At 45.0% G+C, this 14,224-nt stretch overlaps 1 protein-coding gene across 1 annotated transcript in view; it reads right to left on the bottom strand.

Annotated features, from left to right (window-relative positions):
- The window catches only part of RMI1 (RecQ mediated genome instability 1), a 534,328-nt gene that overhangs the window by 45,515 nt on the left and 474,589 nt on the right, over positions 1 to 14,224 (bottom strand). Inside the window, exons 6-10 of the mRNA XM_084979796.1 lie at positions 8,725 to 8,813; positions 7,641 to 7,755; positions 4,717 to 4,877; positions 705 to 877; positions 517 to 619 (exon numbers count right to left, since the gene is read on the bottom strand). Coding sequence (XP_084835922.1) covers positions 4,728 to 4,877; positions 7,641 to 7,755; positions 8,725 to 8,813 — 354 coding nt within the window. The 3' untranslated portion in view covers positions 517 to 619; positions 705 to 877; positions 4,717 to 4,727. The remainder of the gene's footprint in view (positions 1 to 516; positions 620 to 704; positions 878 to 4,716; positions 4,878 to 7,640; positions 7,756 to 8,724; positions 8,814 to 14,224) is intronic.

The raw sequence follows: 14,224 nt of genomic DNA on the forward strand, positions 1-14,224 counted from the left end.
CATCGTGAGACCTAAACCGGCCATGAGGCGCAGGACACCCTGAAAGTTTCCCAAACTGCAGTTCTAACCTGCATGCCTAGTGATAGAATGTGTGTTGGTAAAGAGACTGGTTTGCTGAGGTTAAGTGTGAAAATTAGTCTTGTTGCTTGCTGCTCTAGAGCAGTGATTCAGGGAATGTGTTCTTTGGAGCACCCACATAGGATGACAAGGAGGAAGGCTGTTCTATAATCCCACCTGGACATTCGCCATGCGTGCAAGCACATGAGAAGCCCTGTAGTAAAGAAATCTGTTCAACCTGGCATGTCTCAAAGTTAATTGAATATGGAGCCTTTTTCTATGTAGCATCCTGTTGTCATTTATCTTTTTTTTTTTTTTTTTTTGGCTGCCAGGGATCTGAAGCACCTTCCTACATTGAGGGTATTCCCAGTTCCCAGCTGTGTGAGTCTTCCTGGGAGGCAAGGCCCATCTCTCATTCCAGAAGGTAAAAAAAAAAAAAGGCAAATTGTCTTACCCTACCTCACTTCATGGGAACTGGGGCCAGTTGGCTGTTTCCCCTGGGGCTTTGACTCTGGAGGCGGCGACAGAGAAGCAAGAGCAGTAGAGATTCTTTCTGATGTCTCTGAAAGGCAAGAAGTTCAAAGCTTGGCGCCATCAATGAGGCAAGGACAGTGTTGCGTCTACAGGTGGTGGCAGTGGTGACCCACCAGGCTGCACTGTGGTCTGATTTGTGTTGTGATTCTGACCGCCTTTCTCTCCCATGGCTCCGACCATCCTCTCAACCTGTTCTTCGGTTTTGCCATCATGACTGTGAATTGACGCATTCATTCAATTCACTCTTCTTTTTTTATTTAAGTCATCCAGGGTCGGCTTCTGTAGCCTGTAAATGAGAATTTTGTTAATTTAATTTTTTTGTCTTTTTGTCTTTTTTTAGGGCCTCACCTGTGGCATATGGAAGTTCCCAGGCTAGGGGTCAAACCAGAGGGGCAGCCAACCAGCCTACACCACAACCACAGCAACACCAGATCTGAACCTCATCTGCGACCTACACCATAGCTCATAGCAAAGCAGATTCTTAACCCACTGAGGGAGGCTATGGATCAAACCTGTGTTCCCATGGATACTAGTCAGTTCCTTAACCCCAAGTGAACTCCCAAGAATTTTGTTAAATTTGTTTAACAACTGGCAGAACTGCTTTAGAACAGGCTGCATTCATATGTTAAGCTGGATGCTAAGATGAAAATGTGGTCAATCCATGGGCCTCCACTACCTTGGTGAGCTGACACCAATACAACTTACAAAAGCAATTTACCACTAGGTATGCAGTTTATGAGAAAGAAAAAAAAAAAGCTCTCTAAAAAAAAATTTATCTCTGAGCTCACTCCCAGATAATTTAATGTCTCTTTTTTTTTAATTTAATTTTACTGGCATATCATAGACTTACAATGTTGTATTAGTTTCAGGAGTACAGCAAAGTGAATCAGTCGTGTATATAAATATGTTCTTTCTTCTCTTCCCATAGAGGTTATTACACACTATTGAGTAGATTTTCCTGTGCTGTACAGTAGGTTCTCGTTAATCATCTCTTTTATACAGTAGCGTGTACCTGTTAGGCACTATCTAATTGCCTCTGATTTGACCATGACCCCTCTCCCTGCCCTCCCCCCCACCACAATGATCTCGTATTGACCACTCCCTTTGTCCTTAAATGTAATCTAACTCCTCTATCTCAGTGCGAAGCAGTGTGAGTTTTGTTTTGATTATGTGGATTGCAAAACTTAAAAAGACGGTAATTGTGCAAGACAGAGATGGTTCAGCCAACACAAGATTTTAAGCTGATATTAAATCTTTAAAATGCTGAAATTCCAAAGTTTTCTAGACGCAAGAACCAAGTTCAAATGGGTCATTGGAGTAGCAATAGGTGTTGGAATCCTCCGGTGTCCCTGGCAAGGGGCTGAGGATTACAAGCATCCACATAAATACAATCGTTCGCCCTGGAGATGTATTTTTTCCTCCTTGCCTTTTTGGTGAAAACAGTCTCATAGGTTTCTACTTAATAATGTGCTAGCATGGAGTTCCCGTCGTGGTGCAGTAGAAACGAATCCGACTAGTATCCAGGAGGACATGGGTTGAATCCCTGGCCTCGCTCAGTGGGTTAAGGATCCAGCGTTGCCATGAGCTTGGTGTAGGTCGCAGACGAGGCTCAGATCCCGCAATGCTGTGGCTGTGGCGTAGGCCGGTGGCTGCAGCTCCCATTTGACCCCTAGCCTGGGAACCTTCATATTCCATGGGTGCAGCCCTAAAAAGCAAAATAAATATATAGGTAAATAATATCCTAGCATGAGAGTAGATATGACATATTTCTTCCTAATGGGAGGACCTCTGGACTTCTGCTTGAAATACACCATCATCAAATCTTCAGTCATGTTATTGTTTATTTTGTCACCTTGATCTAGCATTCCTAGACCAAGAATGGCAGATAATGAATGAAATGGCATTTTCTCTCTGTAAGTAAGGAAAGTCTTGATTTCTGAGCATAGACCCTGTCATCAGTACACACTGGGTAACTTCAGCTGATCCTGTGTATTCCCCTACATATCTTATTGGGTCTTATAAGAAAATAAGAATGTCTATACTATGCCTTTTTAAAAGCTTTGACAAATACAAATGATCCCTAGCAAGTTCTTAGTTTATTTTTTTACTTTGCATTTAAAATGTATCCAGTCTTGGGAGTTCCCACTGTGGCTCAGCGGGTTAAGAATCCCACTAGGGGATTTGGGTCGGATCCTTGGCCTTGTTCAGTGGGTTAAGGATCAGGTGTTGCCACAAACTGCAGCATAGGTCACATGTGGCTCGGATTCCAAGTTGCTGTGGCTCTGGTGTAGGCCTCAGCTGCAGCTCTGATTTGACCCCTAGCCCAGGAATTTCCATATGCTGAGGGTCCTGCCCTAAAAAGAAAAAAAAAAAAAAAAACTAATAAACATTAAAATTTTTTTTTAAATATATATATCCAGTCGAAGAACTTGGCTTGTTTCCAGAGATGATACACGGAGACATTAGCCAGGAATTTTTTTTTTTCTTTTCCCCATCATACCTCTCTTGACTGCAAACATACACCTATCATTTTTCTGTGGGGTGGAAGAAGGGTTTAGAGCATCAGAAAGAAAGTGGAACAGAGGCAACCAATTCTTGAGTATTAAAGCTCAAATACTAAGGGCGTTCCCATCGTGGCTCAGTGGAAAGGAATCCGACTAGTATCCATGAGGACACAGGTTCGATTCTCTGGCCTCATTCAGTGGGTTAAGGATCCAGCATTGCCATGAGCTGTGGTGTAAATCACAGACTTGGCTCGGATCTGGCATTGCTGTGGCTGTGATCTGGCATTGCAGCAGCTACAGATCTGACTCGACCCCTAGCCTGGGAAGCTCCACATGCCACCGGTGCGGCCCTAAAAACAAAACAAAACAAAAAAAACACCACGCAACACTAGGGGTTCAGGTATAAAAAAGAGAACTAAAAACTAGATGTATGGGTTAGCACTAGAGTCACCCTTCAACTCTCCACCTGGGTTCTGAAAAGCACAAGGTTACGGCCCAGCAGGCCGCTGGGCAGAAGTGGCCAACCTAAGGGACAGGTAAAACAAGGTATAAGGTACATCTCAAGGGCTGGCAGCAGAAAATACTACAGAATAGAGACCAAGGAGTGACTTAATAACATTTGAGTAAACAGCCCCCTTCCTGAAGCTTGACACCAACCTGAGAAGCAATGAAGTTTATTTATTTATTTATTTATTTATTTATTTATTTATTTTAGGGCCACACCCTCGGCATATGGAGGTTCCCAGGCTAGGGGTCCAATGGGAGCTGTAGCCACCAGCCTATGCCAGAGCCACAGCAACGAGGGATCGGAGCCACACCTGCAACCTACACCACAGCTTACGTCCACGCTGGATCCTTAACCCACTGAGCAAGGCCAGGGATCAAACCCTAAACCTCATAGTTCCTAGTTGGATTCATTAACCACTGTGCCTGGACAGGAACTCCTATTTTTAAAAGGGGGAAAAAAAAGTAGCAATTTTTTTAACCTGAAGTGATTGAGAAATTACAAAAGCTGACAGAATTTACCTTAAAGTCATGAGATCCCTTTTTCTGTATCTGAAAGAGTGGCAGCTCAAGACCAGAAATAAACGTTATGCACATTGAGGTACATGGAACGCCTGGCCAATGGGGACCTGCTGTAGAGCCCAGAGAACTCTACCCAATGAGTGTTCTGTGATCATCAATGTGGGAAAAGAATCTAAATGAGAATGGATGTGTGTGTACGTATGACTGAGTCACTTTGTTGTCGAGAAGAAATGATCACAACAATGTAACTCAACTCTACTTCAATAAAACTTACAAAAAAGGATGTAAAAAATGTCATTCCCCCCAGGAGACTCCATTCTATATTTCTGAGCTTAAGGACTGTGAAGTCTATATCCACTTTACTTGGATTTGCTTAAAGGACTTAAGCCTGAGGGCTATCCAGTTGGAACTGACCTTCCTGGCCAACCTGAATTTCTCGAGTTGTCCAAAACTGTTGAACTGGGAAGAGAGGCGAGATGGCAAGAGATGCTGTGCAACGAGGCAGCACCTGGAAAGGTTATGAGAAGTCCAAGTCCAAGTCGGAAATGAGGGGAGGAGGCAAACGGGAAGCACGTGAAGAAGGATGTGTCATCACCTGTCTCCTCTTCAGTCCCGGTAGGGACAGGTTCCTTGCGCATCACTTATGCAGACTTGAGGCAGCCCAAGAGGGGAAAGGTCAGGAGTTTCAGGCAAGCGGACGAGGTCTGCGGATGATGTGGAAGAAATGGAGGCAATGCAGGCTTTGGCAGGATGCACCTAGCTTGGAAATAGCGATTTTGAGAAATGCAAAAATAAAACATTTTCATGCATAATAGTATAAGGAATATACATATACACTATTCTTTACACTATTAGGGGCATAATACTATATGCCCCTCGTAGTATATGTATATACACTATTCCTTACACTATTTCATGCATAATAGTATAAGGAATATTTTATATACACACACACACACACACACACACACACACACACACACACACTAGTCCTTATACTATTAGGGGCAATGAAACTAACCTGCATACTCCTTTACACTGGAGCTGACAGACTGATATTATTATCTCCTTGCCCTGAAAGTCTGAGAGCTCACTCACATCCTGTATTGTGGCCCAATTCCAATGCAGGCAATGACACGCTTACCTAACTCCTCCTGGAACATCTATTAGGTATGTTTCCCATCCCTTCTTCTGGCCCCTGGTTATTCCGTATTCTAAATCTCTGGTACCCAAGAGGTGTCATATACCTTGAGATCTCCGAATGAGAAGTGCTATAAGAGTGCAAATTGATCTTCTTTAGGAAGAGCAGGCCGGCGTTCCTTAGTCAGCCCAGATCCTTCCCCCTTACACATATCCCCCCTCCTTATTTGCAAATACTTCCCATTTCTCTTGATCCTTTCCCATTTCCTTAACTGTAAGCATCTGAAGAACAAGGAGTTCGTCTTCCCTTTCAGGGGTAGCTTCCACATGATTATATTTTTATATATACATTTTTTTTTTTGGTCTTTTTTTTTGCCATTTCTTTGGCCGCTCCCACGGCATATGGAGGTTCCCAGGCTAGGAGTCGAATTGGAGCTGTAGCTGCCGGCCTACGCCAGAGCCACAGCAACGAGGGATCTGAGTAGCATCTGCAACCTACACCACAGCTCACGGCAACACTGGATCCTTAACCCACTGAGCAAGGGCAGTGATCGAACCCGCAACCTCATGGTTCCTAGTCGGATTGGTTAACCACAGAGCCATGATGGGAACTCACCAATGAATTATAAATACATCATGAAGCTTTGGTGACAGACGAACTTAATCACATGTTTACAAAGCCATAGTGGAGTCTTCCTCCTAAGGCCTGTCATAAACTTTTACCCCAGAACCCTCCTTACTAATTCTGCTTTTCGGTCTATCTAAATGAAAATAATTGTTAAAAATCATTTTTCAGGAGTTCCCGTTGTGGCACAGCAGGTTAAGAATCTGCCTAATATCCATGAGGATGTGGGTTCGATCCCTGGCCTCGCTCAGTGGGTTAAGGATCCAACATTGCCTGGCTACAGTGGGTTGCAGATGTGGCTTGGGTCCCGCATTGCTGTGGCTATGGTGTTAAGAGGGGAGCTGCAGTTCTGATTCAACTCCCTGGCCCAGGCACTTCCATATGCCAGGGATGCAGCCATAAAAAGGAAACAAAACGGGAGTTCCTGGTCATGGTTCAGAGGAAACAAATCTGACTAGTATCCATGAGGATGAAGGTTCGATCCCTGGCCTCGATCAGTGGGTTAAGGATCCGGTGTTGCCATGAGCTGTGCTGTAGGCCAGCAGCTGTAGCTCCGATACAACCCCTAGCCTGGGAACCTCCATATGCCATGGGTGAGGCCCTAAAAAGACAACAGAAAAAAAACAAAACAAACAAACAAACAAAACCAAAAACCATCCCCGAACAGGCACTTACACCCAGGAATGAATGACATGATCGATTGAGAGAGCTGTGTACTTAAGGCCCTTTGTGCTTGCAGTGAAAGCTAACCAGTTAGAGCCAGAGCAGAAGAGGAAATTCCTTGGGTCTCAGTTGAGAATGTAGGGAAAGTCACATGGCAAGGTCGCACTCAGGGCAGGGGTCAGCAGCTGGGCCTCAGGAGCAAAGGCAACCGAACGCACTCGGACCACTTCTCAACTCTATTTGCCTCCGCATATCAGTTTCCTTCTTTTTTCTTTTGTTGACTCTCTAGGCAAGGTCTCTAAGAGTTCCCAAAAATGATACTGATACTCCATTGCCCAGCTGGAGAGAGACAGATCCTAAAATGAGCCCAAGTCCAAATGACCTTGGAAGACCCTTCTTGGTCCAGCTGGGGCCAGGCATCCACTCCCGGACTATTGGCCAGGAGATCGTGAAGGAGGGATACAGGCTGGGGGAGCTACTGGATGCACAATCCCAAAGGTCAAGCAAAGAGCTAAGACTGGACTAAAAGGTGACAAGACTATACAGAATTGGGTGCATTTTAGCCTAAATATCTGGTCATGTTAGATGAACTAAAGACATGTCAATGGCTTGAACCTGTCTCCGGCTCCTCTATAAAGCCACCCATCATGCTAGATGGGGTGCACTGAGGCTCCAGCCTGCTCCCCAGCCGTGGCCATCAACAGCCTCTGAGGGATGCTGGGGGACCTCCATGGCTCACCCAAGGGCTTCCCAGGAGCTCAGATTTGTGCTCATGCCCATAAAACCCTATCTCCCGGTCTCGTGTGCCTCAACATGAGATGATGAGTGAAGGAGAGAGGAAACAATAGACAGAGGGATAGGGAATAAACAGGAGGACAATGGGGGCGGGGGGGGGGGTTGCAACAGGGTGTTGACAAGAAAGGTTAGATTCACTGCCAGCCCAGGAAAAGATCACATTTGCCCCTGACAACTCCCACACCTTTTTGGAACTTTGAAGCCTTGGCTCCAAGACATGCCACTCTGCCATAGGGATGCAGTGAAATGACCAGGAAGGCTCTGGGTTTTTGCCCTGCTCTCAGCAAGTCACTTACATCCTTAGCATCAATGTCCCCTTTGTACAATTGTGGCCTGGTCCACGTGCTTGTCATGGTCATGGTTTCGTCTATCTTAGCAGCTCTAGATTTTACCCCTGCGAAAATAGCCGACCTAAGAAGGAGGAAAGATCAATAAATTAACAGGTAACATTGCAGCAAGGGACAAGCAAGAAGGGAAGCAATTTTTTCAACATCTTTCAAGGTCCCATTAAAATCTAGGGCTCCTGCCTCTGGCTAGCACATTCTGACCGCATTTCACCATCATCGCATCCATGTGACTATCTTACCTCAGTGAATCAAGAATTTTGAGCCCTTTACAAAAACACTGCAATGATTTCAGTTGCACAAGCTGAGGCATAAAAGGCCTTGGTCCCACAGTGATTAACTGGGGTTTTATAGATAGTGTTTCAAACCAGCACAGTGCCGCGTGTATTCTGTTACTGTGGTTATGATTTCATTAGCTTCTCTGATAAATAATGCAGTGACTTTAATGATGCATTTCCTCTTTAAAAAGAAATAAAAAAAAAAACCACAATGGAAACTCCATTTCATAAAGCAAGGAAGACCAATGACTTCTGTTTAATTTTTATTACTTTTAAATGAATCTGTAAGGTGTAAGTGAAAACCACCTTCTGAGGGAAAAAAAATTGTAAAGGAAAGAAAAAGGTTAACCTGTTTAAAAAGTACAATCATTTCTGGGTGAATGCAGAATGAATATAGGTCAAGAAGCAGCATGAAAGCCCCACCTTCTTCAATTGAGCCCTTTCTAGATCACAGAAGGAAAATGGTCTGCCAAATTAAAACCCTCCATAACAATAAAACCTGATTTAATGCAGTCATTATTTTTCCATTAAATCTGAATATCATCTAATGCGTGGATGTTATTTTAAACCTACCACACTAATGCAAATCCAGCATTCCTTATAAATCAGACCTAAACGTTCCATCAGTTGTCATTATTGCTATTGACAATCACAATACTTCATCCCCAAGGACACCAGCCCCTCAACCTCTGACTCCAAAGATGGAGGAGGAAAGAATAAAGGAGCCGTATTCTAATTTCCAACTGAGAGCTGCTTACCAAAGTGTAGAGGTTGGGTCAGTAACACCCAGAGGTCTCAGCTGAATTTGGTTCAACATGTAACCCTTGCTTATCCAGGCCACACTAGGCTGGGAAAGAAAAAAAAAAATTCAAGGTTGGGGAGAGGAATAACTAGGAAAAGAGAGAACACCCTAAGTTTTTAAACCAGAGGAAATCCAGTGCTGGGTATTGATGACGCAGGGAGTGGAAGAGAAGGGAAGAGCTGAGAAGCCAGAGAGAGACAGTGGTGCAACCCACAGATGGGCAACTGCAGGGAGATGTTGCCACATCTTAGCAAGAGGGTCCAGCTCAAGTGGTACCAGGGATGCTGGGATCGGAGCCGTGGACTCTGAGGAGACGGTACCGCTGCTGGATGCTGCCGGAAGCACACAGTGGGGAGAAACGAGTTGGCTTTTTCCTTTTTCCTTCCTTCCCAGTCCCTGCCAGCGCCTCCCATCAGCAAATCCCGCTAGAATCCTAGTGACCTCGGGGCCTGGGAAGGACAGTCTCTGGACATCCGGCCCCTGCCAGGGCAGGAAAAGGATGCGGAGAGATGGTGAGGACCACCAGGTCCAGAGCTGGCAGAGGTTACATCTATGTTGGGATTCCAGGTCTGCCTGCTCCAACGCCTGCCTCAAACCCCACCACAGACCCACTGCTGAGAGCTACAGAAGTCTGGAGAGCTTTGCCCTGCAAGGTGCCAGTTCTTTTTTCTTTTTCTCTTTCTCTCTCTTTCTTTCTTTCTTTCTTTCTTTCTTTCTTTCTTTCTTTCTTTCTTTCTTTCTTTCTTTCTTCCTTCCTTCCTTCCTTCCTTCCTTCCTTCCTTTCTTTCCCTTCCTTCCTTCCTTCCTTCCTTCCTTCCTGGCTGCCCTATGGTATATGAAGTTCCCAGGCCAGGGATCAGATGCGATCTGCAGCTGAGACCTAACCTGCAGCTGTGGCAACACTGTATCCTTTAACCCACGGCGCCAGGCGAGGGATTGAACCTACGTCCTGGTGGTACAGAGACACCGTCACTGAGCCCGTCTGCACCACAGCAGGAACTTCTCTTTTAATCAAATTTAAATAACCAGTGCCTTCAACCCAGCATCTGTGAGATGGTGGGCATCACAGTCCACTCCCCAGCACTGAGCCCACCCTCTCTGGAGAAGCCAGACAGTCTGGGAAGGCTTATCTCTACTCCTGGCTCCATCACAGGACAGGTTCAGAGACAGACACACACATCCCTGGACCTGGGTCCGGGCAGACCAGAGCACAGCATCACCCTCCTCAAGGGAGCTGATTCAGAGTGAACTGGGATTCTACTTGAGCCTCTATTCTGCCAGTGGTGGGTAGAGAAACTCTGGGTGTGGCCCCAGGAACCAACAGCAGAGACTTGGCTACCAGCCTGAGGACAACATAGCCACCCAGAGGAGGCGGAGCTGAGAGTCAGAGAGAAAACAAGCCACAGCCTGAGGACAGTGTGACAGTGGAGAACAAACCAACCCCCACCTCAGGGCTTTATGGTTTTAGGGGACAACACATTCTTCTTTGGTTCTGTGAGCTGGAAATGAACACGTGCCATCTCTTGCCATCTGCCTCTGCACAACTGAATCATGGGCCACTGCACCTGCTGACCCGCAGTAACGCCCCCTGAGTGGAGCTCAGGGTGAAGATCGGGTGTGAGGCGCTCTGCGCTCTGGGAAAACAGGCAGAGAGGTCTTCAGATCATTAGATAATTTTAGGAGAAGATTTTATGAGCCCAGTTCTTGCATCTCTTCATGATCTAGAAAAGCACTAAAATCCATCAGGGCAACTGATGTCTGCTCCTCATGACTAGTAGAAAGCTTCGCAAAACCAGCAGCAAATGTCCGTGAAATGTGTGCAAGGCTGCCCGTGAGCCCTGAGGGAACTCAGGAAGGAAAGGAAGAATACCTGCCATCCAGCAGCCCTCAGACTGCAGCCACTCCTAACGGGAAGCCCTGAGTAAACAAACTCAGGCTGTGAAAACACAGGCTATGGGCCCCGGATAACTGAGGTGCATGTCAAAGGAATGACTTCAGTGAGTCCAGACCTTCACATCTTCCCATAGAAAAGCACTAGATTCCTTAACTTGAGATATCTGGTTTTCTGTAATCTTTTGTTCCTATTTCATGCCCTGGGTTGCAAAATTCTTGATATCCTAGCTCCCCACTCATCTCCTCTATCAGTTTTCTTAAGGTTTCTTGAAATGCTGCCTCCCAGGCTCAAGGCCCCATTTTGCTCCAAATAAAACTTAACTCTCAAATTTTAAGTTGTGCATTTCTTTTTACGGCCGTACCTGCGGCATATGGAAGTTCCCAGACTAAGGACTGAATCTGAGCTGCAGCTGCCGGCCTACACCACAGCCACAGTAACACAGAATCCAAGCCACGTCTGTGACCTACACCACAGCTCACAGCACTGTGCGAGGGCAGGGATCGAACACACGTCCTCATGGATACTAGTTGGGTTGGTTACCTCTGAGCCACAACAGGAACTCCCAAGGTTGTGCATTTTTTTAAGTTGACAGTTTAAACCATTTGAGGTTTTTCTTGCTTATAATGGGTCCTAACTGAGAGAGAGAACCAGTTGCTTCTTCAAAGGTCTGGCACATGGTAGATTTAAATGAACTATGCTTGCAGTTGTTCTCTTGTACAGCTTTTGAGATATTAATTAATTAATTTTGTCTCTTTAGGGCCTTATCCATAGCATCTGGAGATTCCCAGGCTAGGGGTCAAATCCGAGATGTAGCTGCCAGCCTACACCACAGTCATAGCAACGTGGGATCTGAGTTGCGTCTGCAACCCACACCACAGCTCACAGCAACGCCGGATCCTTAGCCCACTGAGCAAGGCCAGGGATCGAACCTGTGTGCTCATGGATACTCATCAGTTTCGTTAACCACTGAGCCACGATGGGAACTCCTGACACTCAAAATTTATGACCTGCACTAGACCTGACTCCAACACAAGGCACACATCCCCCCAGCCCTCTAGACCTCAGCTGTGTTTTCTAACCCATCTTGCCACACTACACCACCTCTCTACCCTGAAGATCTGAAGCCTCCATTTTTCTCTGTTGTTTCTCTGTGTGGATTTTACTTTATTTATCCCACTTGCGATGTACTGGGCTCCCCAAAATGGAGAAGTGGTGTTTTCACTTCTCGAAGCACTAAGCCATTTTTGGCCTAGAATGTTCTATCCTTTAATCTCGCTTCTCTCCTTCTTGAATTTTCTTTAAACATATGTTAAGCTTGTTTCATGTTTTCCATTGCTTTGTCTTTTTTTTTCTGTATTCTATAGAATTCCTTCAGCTCAATCTCTTTTTCCATAATCATATTTAAACTTAGGAATGGAAAATGAGACCTGACCCCAGGTACAGACAAAAACAATCATGAGAGAATATTCTGTGAAAATGGATGGCAATGAGTTTGACAAGTTAAATAAAATGGATCATCGTGTAGCAAAATGTCATTTCAAAACTTGATTAGAGTGGTTACAATAGTTTTAACACAAGAAAGCACAGCAACTTGTAGGCTAAAAAAATACACAGAGGCTTCTGGACAATTCCAAAGTATACAGCTCTAGAAGAGCAGTGACCTCAACACTCTCCAGCTAAACACTGTGTAAGTTCAATATGAGGGTAATTGAGCCTCAGATGACATCACATTGAATCCTACTGGGAGCTCTGGATTCTAAAGCTAGCTCAGGGGAAGATGAATTGAAAGATACTGAGAAATGGAGTTCCTGTTGTGGCTCAGTGAGAGTGAACCCAACTAGTATCCACAAGGATGCAGGTTTGATCCCTGGCCTTGGTCAGTGGGTTGGGGATCTGGCATTGCCGTGAGCTGATGTGGACATGCCTTGGATCCCACATTGCTGTGACTATGGTGTACGCCGGCAGCTATAGTTTGGATTTGACCCCTAGCCTGGGAACTTCCGTAAGCCATGGGTATGGTCCTGAAAAGACAAAAAAAGGAAAGAAAGATGCTGAGAAAATAACAACCTAGAAGATGCTGAGTCCCTTTGGAACCAGGATGCCGGACAGGTTTATAAATAACTTTCAGATCAATCCATGAGGTTGGGCCCTCTTGGTTCCAGTGTCTCAGAAGGAAATTCTAACAGTTTCTCAAGATGTGCAAATCATCAAATTCAGCCTTTCCAAATCTACATTCCTGAGCTCTTTTTGGTATTGGCCATTTCTCGTGAAAGTGTCAACATCATGTTCATGTGATTACTGTTCAGATGGAAACATTTAAAAACTCATGAAAAGGAAAAATTACTGATGATGCAGTCTCCAAGGTCAGAGTCATGCATTTCAGTGAAAGTTTACCTCCTTCCAAAACAAACAAAAAAGTGACACTAAACCATGGTTTCAGGAGGGTTGGGGGGAGGTGGGGAGCAGGGGCGGTGACAGGAGGAAATTCACAAGTATATTCATCAAAATGAACTGCAGAGTTTATATATTATAGGGGTTTTTTAAACTATTGTCTCACCATTGAACTATGAAAATTGTACGATTGTTTTTTGCAGCAAGGTGACAACCTAAAGCAGAGACTCCAACTAAGTGATGCCTGGAGCCCTGACCCATAGAAACTGTGAGATGATGAATATATGTGTCATTTTAAGCTGCTAAATTTGTGGCGATTTGTTATGCAGCAACAGAAAACAAATACGCACCCCTCTAACCCTCTGCTCACACTCTTCTCACTGCCTCCACGGCCTCCCACCCACGCCCATCCGTCTCTGGACAAATAATTCCTACTCTCCTTTTAAGCCTCAATTTCTACCTCATCTCTTTCCATAACCCTTCTCTTCACACTCCCCTCCTCCCCTGTTCTCAAGCTCCATAATACCCAGAGATATCTATTATTATTATTATTTTATGATTATTATGATTATGATTATGTTTTTTTAGGGCCACACCTGTGGCATATTGGAGGTTCCCAGGCTAAGGGTTGAATCGGAGCTGTAGCTGCAGGCCTACACCACAGCCACAGCAATCAGGGATCTGAGCCGAGTCTTTAACCTCCACCACAGCTCACAGCAATGCCAGATCCTTAACCCACTGAGCGAGGCCAGGGATCGAACCTGTGTTCTCATGGATGCTAGTCAGATTCATTAACTGCTGAGCCACAACAGGAATGCCAGAGATACCTATTGTAATCCATATAAATTAATCTATATTTGAAGCATCCTCATCTTATATGTCTGCCCCTTTGACTGGCTGTGTGCATCTTTGAAGGCTACGTCTTAGTCATTTTCATGCTCTCAGTGTCAAGTGAGATGCCTGCCTCATAGCAAACACTCGATAAATGCTTGTTTGGTGGGTATGCACCTAAGACCAAAAATCCTTATTTTAATTAATAGACTTTATTTTTTAGAACAGTTTTAGAATTATAGGAAAACTGAGCCAATAGTACAAAAACTCCTAATTTTAAATAAGTCAATACAATTACCATCTTTAAGGCCCTTCTTCACCAGACTGGCAGGTGAAAGTC

This window comes from Sus scrofa, chromosome 10 (assembly GCF_054392235.1).
Source record: "Sus scrofa isolate SSC_HxYL_T2T_F1_AM1 chromosome 10, Sscrofa_HxYL_maternal_Yorkshire_Landrace_v2.0, whole genome shotgun sequence".
Taxonomy (NCBI): Eukaryota; Metazoa; Chordata; class Mammalia; order Artiodactyla; family Suidae; genus Sus; species Sus scrofa.